The 23307-nt window shown below is 30.4% G+C and overlaps 1 protein-coding gene across 1 annotated transcript; it reads right to left on the bottom strand.

The window, feature by feature from the left end:
* Positions 1-1054: 1054 nt before the first annotated feature.
* On the bottom strand, positions 1055-15887 carry LOC135927104 (zinc finger protein 239-like). The gene is made up of 5 exons (XM_065463042.1): positions 15766-15887; positions 15098-15191; positions 7768-7972; positions 3406-3575; positions 1055-1270 (listed from the first exon to the last, which is right to left on the bottom strand). The coding sequence occupies exons 1-5, from the start codon at positions 15885-15887 to the stop codon at positions 1055-1057; spliced, it is 807 nt and encodes a 268-aa protein (XP_065319114.1).
* Positions 15888-23307: the final 7420 nt, after the last annotated feature.

The raw sequence follows: 23307 nt of genomic DNA, 5'->3' as shown, positions 1-23307 counted from the left end.
AATCAGCGTCTACATGAACGGGGTGGGAGGTAGGAACAGTTTGCATCCTAATATCTATAAAGGGGTAGGCTATAATAATCTAGAAAATTTTCCATTACATTTTTTAAATTATCTATGGATAACATTTTGGTATATAGGGGGAGGGGGTAGATATATATTTTTGAGGGGGGGGGGGGGGTTGCATCCAGTAAATATACTGTCATGTAGACGCTGCTGACAATGCATTTGGAAGCGTCGTTGAACGCGAATCAGCTGGCCACGCCATTTTGGTAACCCGTATAGTAAATATTCTCGTGTTGAGAACTACCATTAAATTGATAACTCGCTTCCTCATATCATCTCTATGATCAGGCAATTATTTGATAAAGTTTACGTCAGACATAGGATTGGCCTCTCGTTTAAAATTTTTAACAATGATATACGGGTAATCAAAATGGCGTCCCCAGCTGTTTTTCATTTGATGTGCACTTTTAAATGCATAGTCAGTTTAGTTATAAGACATTGGTTCCGTTATCGGTTTAGGGTCCTGACACGGGCTGTCACGGGTCGGGCTCGGACACGGAAGACTTTTTTTCTCGGGATGTAAGAGGCCCGAAAATTTAAAATGTCTGAAATATCCTTAATAACCATTTTTGTTTTCATCGAAATATCAAAAAAATGAGAATCACCTGTCATTTTTCATCTAACCCATTTCACGTAAAATTAATACCATAAAATATTTTATTATTTTTTTCCTATTAAATTTTTTATAATAAATATAAATACTAAATATATTAAAAAAAAATTTCCACAAAAAAAAATATAAATTAAATTCCGTTTTCCCCTTTTTTTCTAAACGATATTATAATAAATATATTTTTAATTTATTGAGCAAAATTGGTGTTTATTGTATAATCGTATAACGTTTTTTCATTTAGATGGCGCAAAACTCACCGGAAAGCTAGTTTGGACGCGTTAAATCGAAAATATTTTTTTCCCCATCATTATTTTATAGTGGCCATTTTACTTTTGCGTTTCCATTATTAAAACTTAGACGTCGGATACGTTGCGCATTTTATGCCTTTTCAAAATCTATTTCCTTTTTGTTTTGCGATTTAAAATGATTATTATGCAGCGCCATATGGGTCCTAAGGTTGCTCATCTTGCTGAATCCTTTGTGACAATCTTTGCATTTTAGGGGCCAATTTCCGGTGTGAGTGTACGAGTGACTTTTTAAGTCACCGGGAGTGGCGAAAGATTTGTCGCAGTATTTACACTTGTGAGGTTTTATCTTAAAATTAAGTTTAAAAATTCGGAATAATTTAACTAAAATGGATTATTTTTGATTAGATAAGATAGATTATAACATTATAAATGAACAAAGCCAATCATATAAATATATATATTTGCCATCGACAATTATATCCATGGTCACGCCCTATTTGAAGCCGGAAGTAATCAATGCAGACGGTATTAAATCAATATACCATAATTTGATACTTCCCACAAAAGACTTCGCGGCAATCGGACCGACCATGGATATCTTACGAAACAAAAATAATGATTTCGTCTGATCATAATAGTACACACAAATTGAACGTTTACGTTTCGCGGTAATTTTTTAATATAAAAAAAACGTAACGCGTCCCTTGTTCAAATTCGGGTTGCCTTTTTATTAATATCTTCGATTCAAAATTTTAAATATGTTCTGTCTTCGAAAATTGTATTTATCGTCTGCGTTCTTATTTCTTTTAATTTTCGAAATATTTCATTTTTAGGGATAATAAGTAAGTTATCTATATTACATTTTTATATAATACTAGCTAATGACCCGTCAAGAATGACGGGGTTGAAGGGTAATTAGTTTGTGAATATGGTATTAATTATACTTTATTAAAATATTTTTATAAAAATGTTAAAATTTAGGGGAAAAAGAGGTAAATTTGTGAATCACACCACACCTCATGAGATTTAAAAGTATGATGACCCGTCTTTCTTGATGGGCAAAATGAAAAATATATAACTAAGAGTACCAGAGCTCCCGTTGGTCAGTATTGCTGAGCCCGTCAAAAATGACGGGGAATGAGAATTTTCTCCTTACTCTTATAATAGTTGTTACCAGTTATTCGAAATTAATATCCAATTTTTATTCTTTATAACCCCCTCCCGCCTTCAGGCCAAGTCGAATCCATTAAAACTAAGTTTAAATGCTATGTTTTGAGTCAAAACATATTTAAAGCTTTTTGATCCCATAATCAATGGTAATCTGTTAAAATGTTACTGATCACCTGTGCCTAATATTTAATATTGAAAAAAATTGCCAAGCAAGGTCCAAGCCCATAATAATTTTGAAAAATTTCCTTAACCTCAACCAAAGATCATAATTATTTTGGTAGTTGAGAATTGGAAGGCCTGCAAAAAAAATTTGTTTTGGGTCAATGTCTGATCCATAGTTAATGATAAAAAAATTCCCAAGCGTCCAAGCTGATAATCATTTAAAAATTTTGCCCAAGTCCAGCCCAATATAATTAATAAAAATATTTTCCAAGCCCTGCCCGACCCATTATAGTTTCAAAATTTTTTTCTCAAACCTGGCCAACCGATAATAATTTTGAAAATTTTTTTCTCCAAGCCTGGAACTTCCAAAAAAATAAATATTGATATAAATAAATTACTTTATCAAAATAGTTTCATGTATAAGAAGAATTGTATTACAAAACTTAAGATAGAAGGGGGGCTGAGTTGGAAAGAACGTTTTGCCTATGGAACGTTAAGTCTGGGGATCGAATCTCGCTGATGTATAAAAAAAAAATTTTTAAAATGGATAATTTAACGAAGGTATATAGTCTCCTGCGATTTATTAACATCAAAATGATAGGAAAGTTGATAGATATAAAATAACATTAAGATTATACGAAAACGTTCATTTCTTGATTGCGGAGATTATATATATTAGATTAGATTACAAAGCGAAGAATAAAAAAAAAAGTAATGAAAAAGCAAACTTATTTGCGTATTCTTTAAAAATGGTTGCTACCGCCCAAACGGTAATTTTTACCAATTTGCACGAGGCCATTTTGAAATGCATTATTTGCGCTCGTTACGCAGCATTCGAAAACGCTCAATTTGTGCGCATGCGCACTATAATACTGATATTGGTTTGTGATTTATTATATTATACTTTGTTGTTAATGTAAGTCTAATATCAGTATTTTATAAATTGATAGATTGTAATTATATGATTTATTTTTTTTTTAAAAAATGTAAATGATAAATCAAATGGGTTTTAGGGTTAAAGCAAGTTAACTTAATTCTTATTAATCAATTAATAACATTACGATGGCTAAATATTTATAAATTCGAAAGAAAAAAAAAGGAAGATAAAGAGAAGAGAAGAGAAGAGAAGAGAAGAGAAGAATGAAATACTTTAATGTGGGTCATTTTATGATAGTAAAGGTTGGAACTGGCCGTGAAGTTTTTTCCGCACACGAAGCAGGCGTGGGGCTTTTCTCCCGTATGAATCCGTATGTGCGTGTTCAAGGAGCTCGTGGTGCTGAAACATTTCGCGCAGTACTCGCAAGAGAACGGCTTTTCTCCTTAAGATTTTTGTTATTTTATGTATATAAAAAAATAAGCAAAATGTCTTGAGGGCTTCTCCTTAAATCGTCTTTTAATTTTTTTGAAATAAGATCAATAATTCAGAAAAATACAGAAAGTTGCTAGAAGAACACACTCTTTAAATATTTGTATAAGAGGCCTGCGGACCCGGTCCTGAGCCCGCCCCCCCCCGGCTTTTTTTAAATATACCCGGGGGGTCGGGCTGTATCAAATATTCGAAATCGCCATTATTATACTATAAAAATAAAAAAAATAAATATATAATATTTTTTTAAAAAAAAAATCCGGGGCCGACCTAAAAATTTTTTTTTGTAAATAAAAAACCGGACAGGGCCTGAAAATATAAAACCCGGGCCGGCTCCGAAAAAAATCCGGGCCGGGTCCGAAAAAACCCGGCCGGGCCGTGCAAATGGTACCTCTGCAGGTCTCTCTGATTTGTATGGAAGATTTTGATATAAGGTAATAAATGGGTCGATACATTTTAAATAATTTTAAAGGTCTACTTTATCCTAAATATCTAAAAAAATTAACTCCAAAAAATCATATTTTTATTAGAAGTAACTATTTAGAATTCTCAACAAAAAAAAAGGAATTACGACGAAACTTGAATATTTAATTATTCAAAATCTGATGCTATTTTTAAGTGAAGGATAAATTATCTAATTTTTTTTGAGTAAATTGCCCTAACATTCGTACGTAATTTAAGTAACGATGTTTAGTTTTACCAAGATTCTTATGCAATAAAAGCAGAGTTGTTAAAAGATACTTTTTAAATGGATCTAGATACAGATACATCGTCTAAAATAATATCTAGATACCGATATTTTAATCAAAAATCTATCTAGATAACAGACACAGATACCACATTTTTATATCTAGATCCTTTAACAACTCTGAATAAAAGTATCCCAAAAAGGAGCAGTAACTTAGAAAGGCGTAATAAAACCTTGTATATCCAAAAAAAATATTTCGGGTTTATTCGGAGATTTATGTGGGGATCAACCTAAAATATTCCCAGGGTCCCCGCGGACCATCCTAAGTCTAATGCCGCCAAACCTTCCGTAGTGTACCCCCAATGGTTGGCAGTTAATAATCGCTTTGCTGCCAAACCACCCCCACTTACACCAATCAATGCCTCTATGCATGGGGTGGATCTGCCATTTACAGGACTAAAGAGTGTGCTTAGATCGTCACCAATAAATTATTTTCTAGGGACGCTAATTCCATTTATTTCGCACGCTATTCTATCGACCCGTCCTTTAAGAACACGCTTGCGTTTATGCCAGGCCGCATTATCCCACCGGGTTTGTTTTTTTTTTGCCCTTGTCAACAAAAATTATGATATTCAAATAAGACTTAATGTGATGGGGGGGAGGGGGGGTAGGCACTAAAACTCTTTCTTAGTTATTTTAATTATATATATTGATTTGATTTGCTAACGATTTCCCAAATGCGACTTAGAAGCATTTGTTTGATCTAGCATTGCTTAACCATCTAACTTTGGGCCAGCTCTAAATCGGCCATAGCCAAGTTTCTGTTCTAAAGAAATAAAGAGTCTCTATCATTAAGTTGAGTCTAAACTTAGACGTTCAAGTCCATCTTGCCCACGCCATATTGGAGTTGGTCAAAGTTAAATTATTTAACATCGCCTAAAAGTTTTTTCATCCTCCTTTCAGCATTAAGATGGAAAATGGATGATAAAGTCTGGTAAAAGCACATAACCCCACTTATTTAATTAAGTAAAATATACAATTTTTGGATAAAAGACACCAAAAATATTGTTGCTATTTTGGTATTAATTAATTGATAAGGAAAAGAAAAATTTTGAAATTTATTTGTACATAACTAAAATTACCGGTTATACAAAAAAATTGGATAAAAATTTAAAAATTTTCGTAAACAAAATTACGCGAAAAAAAATTCATAACAAAACATGGCAAAATAAGCTGATCATAGCAAATATATCTCTGAAAAATTGAATTATTTTTTAGAGAAATAAATGAATTTAAAAATATTACAAATTTGGAGGTGAACTAAAATTAATTTACAAAATCTTCAAAGATTAATTAATTCCAAAAAATGAAAATTCAGGGGAAAAAAATAAATTATTGGCCAAAACATCGCGTAAGCCAAAATGATATGGCGGGTGAATTAAGTTAAGTAACGATGTTCATTTTCATTTAAATATGTCACGTGCCCAGCTGTCGAAGTAGGGTTAAGGATTGGCTATCTTTTCCTGCTTCAGTCATTTTCGAATGAATAAAGTTTTTTTCGAAAATTAAAAACTAATATAAGGTACCAGAGAATCTTCTATGAGGGGAAGGGGGGTTGTCATTTATTGACATCAAATCTATATATATTGAAGATGCAATTACATAAGATATTATAGAACAAAGTGATTTAATTTTAAATTTATATCTATTTTTATATCAAAAATGGGGATTTTTACACTTATAAAAATGGAATTTTTTTTTTAAAAAATTTAATTTAATTTTTTAATTTTCTATTTTTTTTTAAATTTTATTTTTAATTTTCAAATAATTACATAGTTTAAAAAAATATTAAATTTAAAAAAAAAAATAAAATAAAGGGAATTATTTTTTTTTAAATTTATTATTCGTAAATTTTGTGAATAGGAGCCGCAGATAACCAGAGCCGCTAGGCACTGCACCTATATTCTTAGCGATACCAAAAAGCCCGTTAAGAATCGCTTTCACTATACGATACGCATCGTATTATAAACATTAACAATTGAGCCCATTGTAATTTAGTATTCCTTCCTCGAAAGGCTTATCTCTGTAGATGTTTTTAATTGGTTTTACTAGATCGTATTGGGTATTTAGTCGCGTAAAACACCCATCTCACAATCCTACATTTTTGTTATTATTCTTGGACAATAAATTAATTTATATAAAATTAAAAATTAAATAAAAAAAATTAATAAACAGGGAAAGAAATTAAAAATTTATGTTTGCAAAAAAAAAAAAAATCCAAAATTAAAACGGCAAAGTAGAAAAGAGATTAATAAATATAACATACGATTGGCACCTATCAGACAGGAGTCAGTTAGTATGTGACACCATTTTAAAAAAATGTTAGGGGAGGCGGAGCAGGTGTTCCTTTGTTGACATATTAACTGATTAGGCTTATTGAGAAAAAGATTCCCAAGATTCTATTGATTTCAAAAATTTATTAAGAAAAAAATTTTTTTTTAAAAAAATAATGTGGAAAATATCTAATTTTATTTATATTTTTACTGCAACAAATTAACATCAAAAATATCGAAGTTAATTGTTATAGTATAAGGCCATTAATAAAATAAATAATCAAAAAAATAGCCATATTTTTTTCAAAAAACATTTATGAAAATGTTTTCCCAACCCATCCTAACATTATAATACTACAACTAATCTGAAGGAAGTGCTTTATAGCTTTCACAGGATAAAGGATGTGCTTTTAAAAAAATTGTTCTTATATATGTGTCGTTTTGAAATCCCCAAGGATTTTAAATCCTTTAAACCGGAAATGTATTCTAGCAATGGCTAGAGTACCCAAGCTGTAAATTTCAAACAATTTTGCCACGAACTTTAGACGACTCCTAATTCATATTAATTTTTATATGGATTTTTCATATAAAGTTTAAATAAAAAATAATTCTAAAATGTCTATGGTTGAAATTCCCTGAAATTCATAGGGCTAGAAATTCCAAACATGGCGGCGTACATTTCCGGTTTAAATCAGATTTTGAAATTTTTTTTCAAAAACGCGATCAAAAAAAACACATGGAGGCTAACGTATATATATATATATATATATATATAAAACAGTTTATGTTTTTTATTTTACTGAATTTAGCCAAATTTATGCGAGTTATAAAATCATGCTAGACTTATTTGCAATAAAATATTTAAGTAAATTATATCTTTTCCGTGAGGGATTCTTAGCAAAAAAAAAATACAGAAAAAGTAAACGATCATTTCTAATGTTTTATTAATTTTTTTGACTCTTAAAAGAGAAATTATTTATTACTCATCTTTAGGGTCCTAATACAGCTAGCTCATTTCGTCGAATTTTAATTGGTTATTACTATTTAGGGAAAATGCTAGGTAAAGAGGTGTTAGAGGAAAAAAAAAGGGGGGAGAAATATATTATTAGAATATATTCACGAACCCGTGTGAACTCGAATGTGCCTGATAAGTAAGGAAGGCCTGTCGAAGGTCTTTTTGCAAGTCAAACAAGGAAATGATCTGATCTTTTTGAGTTTGTAGCCACTTTTGATGTTGTGTTCCAGGTTCCTGAGAACGGAGGGCCTGTTCGGTAAATTACGAGCCGATGATATGTCGTGGCTATTTAGGACATCGGCGTTGACTCGCAACTTCGATAAATTTATTTTATTTTTTATTAAGATTTACGAAAATATTTAAAAAATTAAAAGCATATTTTTTTTATTATTTATGCTAAAATCCAAAGTCCGACTCTAACCAATAAGATATAACTGTTCCACAAAGAGAGACTCTACCCTGTCACTTTCATTTAATCTGTCAATCAAATTTTTTTGTAAATGCCAATCATTAGTCGATATATAAAAAAAAAAATTCTAATTATTATCACGTTATACAAAAAAATAAAAGTAAAATAAATTTTAGAAAAAGGACAACATATATCTGAATTAAATTATTTAATAAAAATGATTCTATTCGAGAAAAAAAAAATAATTTCAGGAAAATAAAAGGAATCTAATCTTACTAAATAGTTCGACTTCACAAGTAAATTTTGAAGACTTTTAGTTGGATTCCATTTTTTTTAAAAAAAATAATAATTTTAGCTTTCTATTCCACCTGAAAGCATCGTTTCCACCTCTTCGTTTTCAAAATTCCAGTCTTTCAGACCCTTTTCCCAAATTTTATTTCTATCAAGGATCACCTAAGGTGGGGAATTTACAGGTTGCTGAATCTCTTGCTGATTGGAATTATATCTTTCCTATTGCAAATAATTTAGCAACGAGAATGAATGGGGTCTAATCGATTTCCAATTAAATTAACAATCTCAACGTAAGAGGAGCTCTCAGTTTGGTATCAACTCATGATACCCTAACCAAAACTTCCTACGATACCCATATCAAGTTCTGCCAAAGACGCCTAATCACAACCATTACCCCCTTATATCCCGCAAACCTCTTTGAGATGACGGATCTGTTCCTCCTTCCTTCGAATATTAACAATCCCAAGGATCCTATAAAAAACTACTTTTGACTCTTGTTTTTTAAATCTGGGATAGGATGATAATGCTATCTGAGTCTGACCTCGAAATATAGCAATCTTAAGTTCGATGAAGAAAAAAAAATTGAAATTACTTGAACTCAAAAGTTTTTAACCTACCAAAAATCTGTATCTCAAATATACAGCGGTTTATTAACGAATAATATAGTCAATTGTTCCTTTTGATGACGCCATTATCCAATGAAAACCCCGAATTAAGGCCAATAACTCCCCGCAAAAACTGACAGGCGGGCGGATTGAGATGGGTCAATAATTGCAATCTGAGTCAAATTACTATTTTTTCAGATTGCAATTAACTGACTACCCATAATCTGCCATATGGTTGTGGTTGTGAGTTTCTCGAAACCATTTCATTTCCTTCAATCTACATTTTAAACTCACCCAAATTGAACTCTTCTCCGCTATTGCTATGCCTTTAACCTGTCACCCTAACACACACTCTGGCTGCGGTTCTTTCGTTGAGGGAATGTAAAGCTTGATTAATTAGACAAATATTTTCTAGAACATGTTAAAACTATGGTCTTTTAAGACCTGGTGAGAAACTTCCTGACAGGATTCCTCAAATTCCTGACCAATTCATAGTCTGGAACTACTCTTGTATTAATCCTTGGTACACCTCCAATCAAACCATGAACACCTTCGATAAAAAGAAGCAATAAAAATTTTCTAAAAGCATGGCCCCACACATTCTTTCCAATAATTTCCACCGACCTCTAACAACATCTAGCAGGAATCTGCCTTTGTCATTTTGGTGGAACCGGAATAGATGTCCCGGCATTCCTGCCAGATATGTGCAAAATCTTCAGGGCTTACATATTTGGTTATAATCTTAATCGGGACGTTTTTAACAACACTAGTCTCTTCTCTTCTCTTCTCTTCTCTTCTCTTCTCTTCTCTTCTCTCTCTCTTCTCTTCTCTCTTCTCTTCTCTTCTCTTCTCTTCTTCTTCTCTTCTCTTCTCTTCTCTTCTCTTCTCTTCTCTTCTCTTCTCTTCTCTTAATTAAGGATAATTTTTTGTTCTAATTAATATATATATTTTTAAAAAAAAAATGTTTTTATGTAAAATGTTAAGCAAATAATAAAATTATCTCTAATTTTTTTTTTACGTATAAACAACAACAAGCTTCACATTTTGAAAATTTTTCAAAATATTTTTTTGATTATTAAATTATATTTTTCATAAAAAATATATTATTTACCCCCCTAATTTTTTTTTAAAACAATTTTCATTTTATTTTATTTTATTTGTTACAATCAAATAATATTTATTTTTTTTATTTATTTAAATATTGTTTTTGGTATTGCGTTAGCGTTTGCGTTTATATTATGATGTTAATATGATCATAATTAATTAAATATAATATAAAAAAATAAGATATGGAACGGAATTTATATTATCAATCATTTTTTTTTTGGGGGGGGGGGGGGGAAAGTAGGGAAGGAAAGCTGACAAGGAAAGTTAAATTTCCCGCTTCCACTTCCATTGGTTAAGGACTATGATTGACACATTATATTCCTCATCAAAAACAAAGTTCGAATAAAAAAGTCTTGATACTTAGGATTAAAAAAAAAACTAAAATCTATTGATCAATTATTTAGAAATCATTTTTAGCTTAATTTCTGCTTATTATTCAAAAAAAAAAAATGGTTGACATGTCAATCAAGTTTACATCAACAAAAAAAAAATTATATTTAATTTTTAACCCTATATCGGGTTGGGTCATTTTTTTTTTTAACTAAATTTAAAAAAATTGACCTATAAAGAGTCAATCATTATGAGGTAAGGGGTTTTAAAAATAAACATTCCCTCCAATCAGTTCTCGTGACTGGAGTTATCCTTTTCCTGATTTCCTCGAGAGTTAAAAGTTGAGCCATTCTTTACGGCTAAATTACGAGTGACGCGGTTATATTTTCGGATTCGATTCATAAGGAACACTAATTCGATCTCGGATTAGAATGGTAAGATTTTTGGCGCCAATCGCGAATAAATTCTCCGTTTTTTTTTCTTCTTAATTTAAAAAATTATAATTTAATTTTTTGGCATAAATTCCCGACCTGTATCTCTCACCCTGTACAATGTATATTAGATATATATATATAATTACATCATTTATAATAATAAAAAAAAAATTATCATAGAAATAAGTGAAGGTTTTACTAGTTTAATTAAAGAAGCCATGAATGCCTTATAGTTTAGTTTGTTTTATATATATATACGATTAAACATGAAAAAGGTAAAATGCGACAATAATTAAAACCACAAAAAAAAAATTTACAAAACAAAAATTATATAATTTTTTGTTTCTCTCTTTCTTTATAATAAATATATTTAATTTTTTAATTTTAATTTTAATTTTAAGAAGAAAATTAAAATTAAAAAAGGATCTTTATATATAAAAATATCAAAAATATGATATCAATGGGTCATTTAAAGGCCATTCTCTTAAACGAGAAATTTTCTACAATTTTTTGGCACAAATATAAATCAAAATTAAAATATATTATAATATATAAAATAATTTAGCAAAGAGTATTATTTATAAACTATTTTATTAATAGAAATCTAAATGCCATCACCTCCTTTTTCTTTTTTAATTTTTACGCCAGGAGAATATTAAGTTCATATGTAGTTTTACTATTTTAAAAATGTAGTAATATATATAAATATTTTTTAAAAAATTATAAATAATTAATCTTTGGGAAAAATTATGGATAAAAGGTTTTTATATAATTGAAGGAATTTTCGATGTTGTGTTATATTAAAGTCATTTTTCGTTATAAATTTATATACCTGATTATTGTGAAATTTAATATATAATATTAATCAACATTAGTATATTATATTATTATATATATTATTATATAATATTAATCAACATTAGTATATTTTTTTTACTAATTTAAATCAATTTTTTTGATTTTTTTAAATTTAAAAATCAGATTTTTACCGGAAATAATATTTTATCATGTTTGGAATACCTATTAGACAATATTGCCGAACACCTTTGAGCCGTTTATAATTTTTATATATATATAAAAATATATGGAAAAACTAATATAAACTAAATTATGTTTTAGAAGTTCAGTAGGTGTTCCAAACATGATGGAATGCATTTCCTAAGAAAAAAACGGTGCTCAAGTGATTTAAAGTTGAAAAAATAGTAACACAATGCCAGAAAAAAACACAGTGAACCCTAACACATATAAATTTTAACGATTAATTTTAAGAGTATGATAAATTTGGCATTTGATATAAACCTATTATAAGTTCAAAGTTAAATTTACAATCATTGCTTATAACGTATAAATCAACTTTGGTGGATATAGTCATCGTAAAGGTAAACGGCGAATTTAAGGTTGCACAAATGTATCGATGGCATAAATACTTTTCCCGAAGAAGAACATAAGAAGATATACTTTCAGAAACCATCCTTTAGACCTTGTCGGGTAAGGATTAATATTTAGAGGGTAAATGTAGATATCTTACCAAGAATTTGCACATTTTTTTTTTAAAACTAAGTAAGCATAAAAATATCTATTAACAGTATAAGGTCACATTTTAAGTTTTAAAATTTGTTAAAAATTTAGGATATCATCATTTCCTGAATAGCTTATCAAAGATACAGAATTTGGGGAGCTCCGTTCGACATTTTTAAGATTTTTTTGAGTTAAGGTGTGCGGTTTTATCTGATCACCAATAAATATAAGAATAAAAACTAGATTTAAAAATTATTCATTTTTTGTTGGTGCACATGCGCTATCTATATGACATTGTCATAATTTGTAATCGCCCAGTAGGCATTCTTTATTGAGTTTCAAAATTATGATAAAGAATGCGTGGGGGAAAAATATCTGATCCACGCATTTGCCATCCCCCCCTTTGCTGACCTCTTGTTAGCTTATTTGGGACAATTCCGTAACACTCCACTAACTTCTTAGTGTTCTTAGAAATAATGGGATATTCCAAGTGAAGGCTCAGTCGCTTTGCTAAAATCGAGCCTTCACGATGACAATTTCACTGTATTTTACGGCACTTTAACCGAATCCAGTTACGATTTTATGGAAACCATACTCTATCCAACAACCTAGATTTACTACTTTCCGTAAGAGAAAGTTAGATTTGCTAAAGGAGTAAGGCTCAACTGCTAAATTGTTCTACCTTACCAGTGTAAACATTGTGAAACCAGTGTGGATAGCGAGGGTAGGCATTGCCTACATTGATGCTTTTGTAGGAGGACGTTTGTTTCCCAAGGGCGCACACCAAATTTAACCATATCATTTTGAGCGAAGGCATTCCCTCTAGACCTGAACCAAAGGCAAATTTAGAAACCGATGGAAAATTACCTTATAGATTATCCTTAATTCCTTGGCCAAGAAAGTCAACTTCTGACTTGGGACTTCGACTGCAATGATCCAAATGCAATATCCAACCAAAATGTCCATGCTCTAACATTTTGCAGAAACTCGGAAAATTGACAGCTTTCATCTCTTACTCATTCATACTTATACCACTTTTGGGAGCAAAGTTGGGGACTTTTTTTTGTGCAAAGGTGTGCTACCATAATTATTTGTTTTTATAACTACCTAAGTTTTTATTTCTGTCCATCGATTAATCCCCAATGCCTCCTTAGACTCTTTCCTTATTCTTTCATTCCCTAAGATCAGCCTGCGGAATTTCCTTTCTTACCACAAAGACTGCCAATCTCTATTATTCCCTTCTAAAAATACCCAAAGTTTTACTTCTTCCATCGAATAATCGTCCTTGCCTTCTTATACCTTCTTTCCTTTATTCTACCCTACTTTACCATCTGTTTACTTATTTTATGGGCATCTTTTCTTTGTGTTTTTTAAGGATCTTTATCCTTTTATTTCTTTCCTAAAATGATATTTCTATATCTATCGCCTTTATTAGTTTTGTCTTAGAAAAAAAAATTACTAAAAATAAAGAAAACTAATTAAAACGGAAGGGGGGGGGGATAATTAAATATTGGCCTGAATTTCCTTATAGTAAAAATTTAGAAAAATAAATGATTGCCCATATTAATATAATCTGATGGAGTTTAGTAGTAATAAATAACCTCGATGAATGAATTTCGATTAATATTAATCTCGATTCTTACTATGAGACCTATGAATTTCGATTAATATTAATCTCGATTCTTACTATGAGACCTATGAATTTCGATTAATATTAATCTCGATTCTTACTATGAGACCTGTAGACCGGACCTAAGCCCGACCTTAGTTCTTTTTAAATACCGAGGCCGCTATCTTTCTTTCTACGTATCAAATTTTTTTTTTGATTAATTTTTAATTAATATTATAAAGTGCAAGAAAATTAATTCTTATAACAATTGAGATTTGTTTATTATTAATTTTTATAATTCTCATTTTTATATTATTTTAAAGAAATTTCTGAGAAAGATAAAAAATTGAAATGGAGAAATAATTTTTTTTTTATATAAAAAAAAACGAAAATTTTGCATCGCTTTGCAAATTTTAATTTTTAATTTCGACTTAAAATTTTTGTTTCGGCTTAAGCCAATTTTTGGGAGGAGTGATAAAACCTTTTGAAGCTATATCATTAGGGAAGTTAAGTATATTATCGCCCCGGGTATATTTTTAAAAATTTAAAATACGGCCCGGCCCGGTCCGGCCCGGGTACCAGGGCCGGGTATTAATTCCCCAGTTAATTTGTTTAAAAAAAAACTTAGATTGATCTATCAATGATTGACTTATATATATATATATATATATATATATTAAAAATCTCAACTTTTAAAATCGTTTTTTTTCCCCACTAATTTTCAACAATTTTGTTCCAAGAATATTATCCAGAAAAAAATATCAACGCAAAGCCTGAATATTTTGCCCATAGATAGTAACAAAGGTTTGGACATCTATTAGCAAAATCTCTTGGCATTGGCAATATACTTCCGGCTAAAATATTCAGAATCGAGCCGTTTAACAACACTAGGATGGAGTTTTCCAATACTGAATATGGATTATGGAAGAAGATCCTTAAACTTCTTGAAAAACTCAGCCGTTTCTAAATTGATAGTAGAACAATATAACCTTGGAGCTCCGATCCTATTAAAATAGTTAACTAAATCTCGGTAATGTTAGTTCTGTGTGTTTAGGGAGTTTTTTTTTCTCCCTGGATCAACTGCTTCTTATAAAATTGGTTTAGGAAATTATTAAATTATTTTAGTATTTATTTACTTTGATATTGTTGGAGAGGACCTCTGAATCGTTCAATTCGTAGGGTATATTCCTAAATTGAGTATCGTTGTTTCTGCTAGAATAACTCTTGGTCCTAGAAATGGTATTGTATGAAGAAAAGAATTATTACACTTTAAATCATAATTTAGAGCGCGCTTATTTTTATAATTTTTTAAAAAAATATAGGATTTTTTTTTGTGCCGGAAATAGAAATATATGTTATATTTCCATCATGTTTTGGAATTGCAGACTATTTTTACTCACTGTTTAAAACCTTTTGAATTTCATTTATAATTTATATATTCAAAAATAAATAATATATGAAAAATCTAATAATATAAATTATAATTAAGATCTCGAAGTTCGCGACAAAATATTGTCCTTGAAAAATTTATAGGGTTAGGGTATTCCGAACAATGACGGAATTACATTTCCCGGTAAAAACAGATTTTTTTAAATCTTTAAAAAGCCCGCTCAAAAAATGACGCCGGAAAATTGAAACAAACTATACGTACACATTAATAAATTAGAAATATTTAGAACACCCCCTTCCACCCTCTCCTACCCCCGTATTTTCTTTCTTCCATTTCTTATTTCCTCTTTTATATATATATATTTTTATTTTTTAATTTATCAACAACAACAACAAAAAAAAGATGTACTTTTACATTTGGGATCTATTCCTTCTGCAAGATAAATCCAGGGGACTCGCGTCAAAATCTAGCTCTGACGCGTTTAATTTGTCATCCAAAGAAGCGGGAGGTGAAGCGTTCTTTTCGTTGATCCCCATCTCTTAGAATATATCAATGAAATGTAAGTTTTTTTTTGAAGTGTTGAGGTATAGGTATATATATATATTAGAAAATCTGAAACGCCCGACCTGACAGAAAGCTGGCAATTAGCGAGACCTAGGACAGTTTTGGCGTAATAAAACAGGGTCCCGAAAATTTCCGATTTTTTTTTTTTTTTGTAAAAATTTTGATTGACCGCCCGTTCATCAAATATTTTGATAAATATATATTATGTTTTTGATTTAATAATAAAATTTAAAAAATTATGATCTGTCAAAATTTAAAATTACTACTTTAAATTATATATAAATTAATGATAATAAATTCAAAATAAATAAAGAATTTAACAAGTTCTGTTATGAATTATGATTCAAAATCCTTCATTCCTTCCCAAAATACCAAAATATTAAACTGAAAATTGAATCATGAAAAGGGGTTATCGTAAAGAAATAGATAGCCATTGGAGGAGAGATACAAGAGTAGTGACGTTAAATCACCTAACTTTGACCAACACCCAATATGAAGTGGTCAAGATTATCCCCCCCCCCTTAAAAATTGACTTACAAGCCTAGGGTTTGGCCTCGGACTTAATGATAGAGACCATAAGTTTCTTAGAGTAAAAACTTGAGCCGTGCTAGAGCTGGTCAGAGTTAGGTGATTTAACGTGGGGGGGAGGAAGAAATTAAATATAGATATCAAAAATGTGATGTCCACATAAGATGTGTTGCAAAACCGATTCGGGTAGAGGCGGACTTTTCGAAAAAAAAATTTTTAAACGGTTTTAGCCCCCTTATTTTTTTTTCCCGTAAAATTTTAGCGAGCCGCTTAAATTGAGGGGATTCTTAGCGGATCTGGCTTTTGCGGGCCTTTAATACATGTATAATATATAATTATAAAATCGCATTTAAAGAGAGATAAAAATTGAGTAAGCAAAGCAAAAAGCGTTTGTATATTTAAAATTAAACCCTCCATTTTTTTTTTTTTTCAATTTTCATAAATTATTAATTTAAAAAATACTTTTAATTTCCCAAGGAAAGAAAGTTTCATCTTTAACCTCGAAACATTTATCGTAGATTTGGTCGTCCAAGGAATAACATTTTCTCGCGTATAGGATTCCATTCGAAATTCCCGAATTCCGTGAGGATTTTTGGTACGATGTCAATCTTTTTATGACGGTCGATAATCTGCCAGAATATTTAGGGGTTGAGTTAACGGAGGGCTCCGCCATTTTCGTAGGTTTTTTAATATTACATTTTCTTTTGGCTAAGTTTTGCTTTCTACGATGCTCTTTTCTGTATTTAGCAACTGTACCACCATCATCATCACCTTCTTCTCCGTCATTATTAGTCCGGTTAGTTTCTTCGATCCAAGCCTCGTTTCTCTTGATAATTTCGCTTCTGTTAGGAAATTGAGAGTGTCTTTTCAACCCTCCTTTCGCGTTACCACAGTTATTCCAATAGAACGCGTTATTATTCGAATCGTAATTAAGTTCCGTGGAATAGGATTTACTCAACCTCGGAGGGTATTTTAATCTTTCTTCTTTACCCACACGATATTTAGCGTTGTTATTCATGTATGAGGAACAACGATTATCAAGACCGCTAAATGTTAAGCCTTCGAAATTTTCGGAAGAATGCTCTCCGCTAACGCGCTCTCCTTCGAAACAGAGCTTCCTTTTCGCGAGATGGCTAGCGATATCGAGTAAAGAATTGTCGATAACAGTCGGCGAATTGATTTCCCCTGGTCCGATTGGGCCAAAATTCGAAGAAACCGAATCCCGCGACATGTAATGGTTGATGGTGGAAATGACGTAGGCATCGTTGACGTACCCCACCAAATCATCCATTTTAGGGCATTCTGACCCGGGATCTCGGAAGAACGATTGATTGGCCATTCTCCCCGAGGTATCCCCATTTTCGAATCCCTCAGTATAAATATTTGTATCGCCATTTTGTTTTGACGTTACGTCGCTTTCGTATCTTTCCTCATCAACGAACCGATCAATTTCGTTGGGCGTTATTGGGTCAGTTTTCTCCTTTTCGATGTTCGAATCGGGAAACACTTCGTAAAAATTCCCTTTACCCACATCTGTATGATGATGAGCATCAGCTGGTACAACGCGCCCATTTTTTGGCGGGGAATAACGCTTGCAAAACTGATACCAATTCAGCTCCCAATCACCATTCCCACCTTGTTCCGTAATATCGTAATCTTGGTCCAACGATTTAGAAGATCTCGAAATCGCGTCGTCGAAAAAATATGGAATTTTGCGAAATTCGTCAGCTGGATTTTCGAAATTGGGCATGGATAACATTCGCGCTTATGTCGGTAATATATATCCTTTTATTAGTTTTGTTACCAATTTTTTATTTTCCACAGCTGATAATAAATATGGACAAAATGTAAATTATTTTATTTATAAAAAACTGTTCAAATAATTATGCCTTTAACGAAAATAAGAAGGGGGGGGGTGGGGGTAACTTCGGGGAAAAAGTGGATACAAAATCTAAATTATTATCAAAAAATTTTTTTTTTTACCTTTAAAAATATTTCTAATTTCAGTAAAAATTAGCAAAAAAAATAGAAAACAACAATAAATGATTATAAAAAAAACAAGAATTATATAAAACAAAAAAAAAAAAATTGCATCAATTTCTTAGAAAATAGATAGAAAAATTCAAATTTTTTGCTTTAAAAAAAACAAATAAAAAACTACGATTTTTACGTATTTGAATTTTTTTTTGATGCTAAATAAGGGAAGGGTTTTACCCCGTGTAAATAATACAAAAAAATTATATATATTTTATAATATCTTCTTCTTTTTTGTATAATGTATAATTTCTTTAAGATATGCAAGTCTATCAAATTTGTATTTTTACTTGTTTTAAAAAGTATATTATATCCCTTTATATTATTGCTTAACTAATAAGTTTTTTTTTTAAAGAAATTTCTTTCTTTCTTTCTTTCTTTCTTTCTTTCTTTCTTTCTTTCTTTTCTTTCTTTCTGATCATCATTTTAAGAATTAAAAAAAAATCTATAGATTTTTAAATGAAGATATTTTTTTAAAGTGATGATTTTTTTTTTTGGAGAACGCTTAGATGGTATTTTAATCTTCTATTTTTTCCTAAAATTTTTAAATATTTTTATGATTTAAATCAATAATTTTTTCTTCTTCAAATTTTATGAATTCTCTCCAAAATAATTTTGCTCAAAAAATCTTTTCAAATTTTTCCTTTTCGAAAACTCTGTTTTAAAACAAGTTTTCTACCCCCCATATAAATAATTATTTTTTTATCTGCTCTTATATTCCAACAGTCATTAGAAAGAAGAAAAATGACTTTAAAAGGGAATTAATATCAAATTTCGAAACGGTTTTCTAAAATTCGGATCGGGTATGAAAATACGAAACGTCGTCCAAACGGATAGTGTTTAAAATAACCGAAGTAATAAACCGGTCGAAAAAAAAGGCACCTATAAGTGAAACGCTTCATTTTGCTCCTTCATATTTTAGATTTAGTTCTCCATTTTTTTTTGATTTAAAAATATAACTAAAAATAATTAATAATTATCATATTTCAAATCAGAGAGATCCTTAAATTGATACGGTTTTATAAAGTCGGACCGGGTCGAGTATGAAAATACGAATCGTCGTCGAAACGGATAGTGTTTAAAATAACCGAAGCAATGGTCGAAAAAAAAATCGCCTATATGTGAAACGCTTCATTTTGCTCCTTCATATTTTAGATTTAGTTTTCCATCTAGGTCGGGTTCGGTGATTTATAAATTGATACGGGTTTATAAAGTCGGACCGGGTTGAGTATGGAAATACGAATCGTCGTCGAAACGGATAGTGTTTAAAATAACCGAAGCAATAAACCGGTCGAAAAAAAAATCGCTTATAAGTGAAACGTTTCATTTGGCCCTTCATATTATATATTTAGTTTTCCATCTAGGTCGGGTTAGGTGATTTATAAATTGATACGGGTTTATAAAGTCGGACCGGGTTGAGTATGAAAATACGAATCGTCGTCGAAACGGATAGTGTTTAAAATAACCGAAGCAATAAACCGGTCGAATAAAAAATCGCCTATAAGTGAAACGTTTCATTTGGCCCTTCATATTATATATTTAGTTTTCCATCTAGGTGGTGTTCGGTGATTTTTAGGACGAAATCATTTAAATCGGAGGGGGTTATACACTTGAATTAATAAAAAACTCGGGTTTTTTTTACCCTATAAGAATAAAAAACAAAAGGATAATAATAATTTTAAAAAAAACAGAGAAAGATAATAAATATAAAAACACAATATTGATTATACCTGTTTTTTGATCGGTTTTTTTTTGAGAATTCCATAAGGTCATTTCATATCAATTTTTTACCAGTGATAATATCCTTATAAACCACCTCTCTACCATACAAGAAATGAAATATATTTATTTAATTAATTATTTTCGGAAAATATGTAATTTTTTTTTTTTTAAAAATATAAAAACTTTTTTTATCTTTTAAAATATACATAATAAAAAACTTTTTTGAAAATGTGTATTTATTTATTTATTTTTTGAGAGTAAAAGTTAAAAGAAAATGAAAAGAAAATAATGGATCGCGATTAGAAGCCTAGTAATCGAGGAAATGAGTTTGTCTAGAATTGGAAATTCTGAAGATTTTCTAAGGTACTCCGACTCAAAATTTGTTAGATTCCTGAATAAATAAATTTCTAAAGGCTTAATTTCGCATTCCCCTCTCCCCCACCCAAAACGTCCATGCCAGGATCCCAAAAAAGAAACAAATTGTAAGGTTCACAATTTTAATATAGATAACCTCCACGAGGGAAACGTGGATTAGGATATTCAAAATCAAGAGATTTTTTAAAAATAATTTGTTTAACACTTTATTTTATAAATATTTGATGAGATTTCTTGATTAAATTTGAAATAAATATTTGTATTTCGATGATTTTATAAATATAAAATTTTTGTTAATGTATCCACTAGGAGAAAAAAAATAATATGTTCTCATCCAGATCTCCGATTTTTCGTCGATGTCGTTTCTTTGAGTTCCTCTTATAAGCGGGGTCCCGACCGCCCATGCCCGCACATACTTATGACGGGGCGTAGTCGGATTTTTTAAAATATTTTTAGCAATTGTGGGTGAGTGGCGGGTGGGTTAAAAAAAATTTCCAAACAACGAGTGGTTGGGCTTTTTTTGGCTAAAAGACTGCCCATTGCAGACCTCTAATTCTTTAAAAAAAAATAAAATAGCTACACTTGATTCTTCTCATGCCCATCAAGCTGGGTAACTCTTTTTGATTGGTTTAATTTAAGCGATAAGAATCATCCACTAATTTTTGGGCCGGGCGGTATTCAGGTTTGTCACGTCTATCCCCCCCCCTCCCCATCAGCAGGAGACTCCTAGAAATTTTCAAGCTCAACATGGACAAACCTCTTTACTGCATAATTCCCGCAATTCAAATTCTCTCGTATAAAATCGCCGGCAAATTTAAAAAATTTTTTTTACTACAATTAAAATTTTAAATCATTTATTTATTTCTTTCTTTCTTTCTTTCTTTCTTTCTTTCTTTCTTTCTTTCTATCGAATTATATGAAATATCAAAAAATAAGAAAGTCACACACAAAAATTAATTAAATCATTTTTTTAAAAATTTTTATAAATTAAATTTTAAAATAAATTATCAAAAAAACAGGTCTAGTTTGTTTTTTAGTAAATAATAAACAAACAATTTCCCTCAACACACAGTCAATAAAAAAAAATTTCATAACCCTCCTCTCTTCCTATTGGTGGTTAATTTTTTTTTGATATGTAAAAAAATAATGTAATTTATTATATATTATATAATATATAGAAAAGAAAAGTTTTCTTTCTTACTTTCTTTATTTCTTTCTTTCTTTCTTTCTTTCTTTCTTTCTTTCTTTCTTTCTTTCTTTCTTTCTTTCTTTCTTTCTTTCTTTCTTTCTTTCTTTCTTTCTTTCTTTCTTTCTTTCTTTCTTTCTTTCTTTCTTTCTTTCTTTCTTTCTTTCTCTCTCTCTTTCTTTCTTTCTTTCTTTCTTCCTTTCTTTCTATATATTTATTAAAGATCATATATTATAAAAAAAATTTGGTCTAGTTAAAAATAATTTTAAAAACGAATAACATAAAAATCAGTTTCAAAAGGTATTTTTTAATAATAAATAACGCACATTTATTACATATAAAAAGTATAGATAAAAAAAATTATAATACGATATTACTGATATTTTTGTTAAGTATACCAATAAAGTGATTGATTTATGGAAATAATAAAAAAAAAGGAAGAGTTTTAAAAAATTAAGCCTTATCGGTCTCACAAGACCGGACATTTGCGGACCTTTTGACCTGGGAAACCCTGGGTTAAATCAGCTGTGAGCGTGAGTAGGACCTGGCCCCAAGATTGAACTCTTGTGGGGCAATAAGAAGATAGGAAAAACACCCTTCTTCGAATTATTAAATTATATTTTGTCCGAAAATTGTTAAGTTTGTTGCGTTTTCGCGTTTTCTACCAGAAAATAAAACCCCCAGTCGTATTTGATTTTCAGGGGACCTCTAATGGGTTTAATATATTAGGTTGAGTCTGGAGATGGGGGTAGGGGGGGAGTTAAAATTTGAAAGGCCCGACCCGGCCCGAATTTTCTTAAAAAATATTCGGGCCCGGCCCGTGGGGTATCAAATAAAATATCTTGATTCGGGGGTGGGGGGGTGGGTGGCGATATGGGTATCGAGTACAATTAAAATTTTATTTGAACGTATTAACTATCACTCTAAGGGGTTCGGTTTAGACCCTTTAAAATATCTTTCGACTGAAATAATATTATTATTCACTTTTTTAATTTTATGGGGGGGGGGGGGGGGTTGAAACTTTGTCTAGGGGGGGGCTTTGAGGGTGGCGTTTAAAAATTTGATATTTTTGATATCAAATAAAAGGTAAATAAATTATATTTAATGTTATAAATGTCATCCAATTAACAAATAAAAGGATAATGTGAAAATTAACTCAATTGGGAATTTATGAAAAAAAGAGTTGTAAAAAAAAAAGAAATAGAAATTGGATAAGCCATTATAGGAAAGATGTAAGTTCTTTGATTTTACATTGGGAATAAAAATTAATAAGATTCATTAGATTTATTAGGAAGGTGATGGTGGTAAAAAAAAATTCCTAAGGCAAAGGGATGGACTTTCAGTAAAAACTTTATCGTCAGGGTCTACATTCTAATCACAGGCATATAATATAATGCTCATTCCATAAGAACGGAATTGGGAAAAGTTAGCAATTTTCCAAATCCGTTTTTTATAAATTTATATTATAGTTCGTGATTGGAATATGGCTATATATATATATATAAAAGATCTACAAAAAGTAGGTCCAGCCAATACCCGAACCCGGC

This window comes from Gordionus sp. m RMFG-2023, chromosome 3 (genome assembly GCF_954871325.1).
Source record: "Gordionus sp. m RMFG-2023 chromosome 3, tfGorSpeb1-WG-v2, whole genome shotgun sequence".
Taxonomy (NCBI): Eukaryota; Metazoa; Nematomorpha; class Gordioida; order Chordodea; family Parachordodidae; genus Gordionus; species Gordionus sp. m RMFG-2023.
This window is presented reverse-complemented; position numbering and strand designations above follow the sequence as displayed.

Coding starts and splice junctions, on each gene's coding strand:
- LOC135927104 (XM_065463042.1), bottom strand. CDS start 15,887: ATGGGGATCAACGAAAAGAACGCTTCACCTCCCGCTTCTTTGGATGAC. Junction 7,973..15,097: donor TCCTCTCCAACAATATCAAA/GTAAATAAATAC, acceptor AATTTATCGAAG/TTGCGAGTCAACGCCGATGT. Junction 3,576..7,767: donor GCACATTCGAGTTCACACGG/GTTCGTGAATAT, acceptor AAAAATCTTAAG/GAGAAAAGCCGTTCTCTTGC.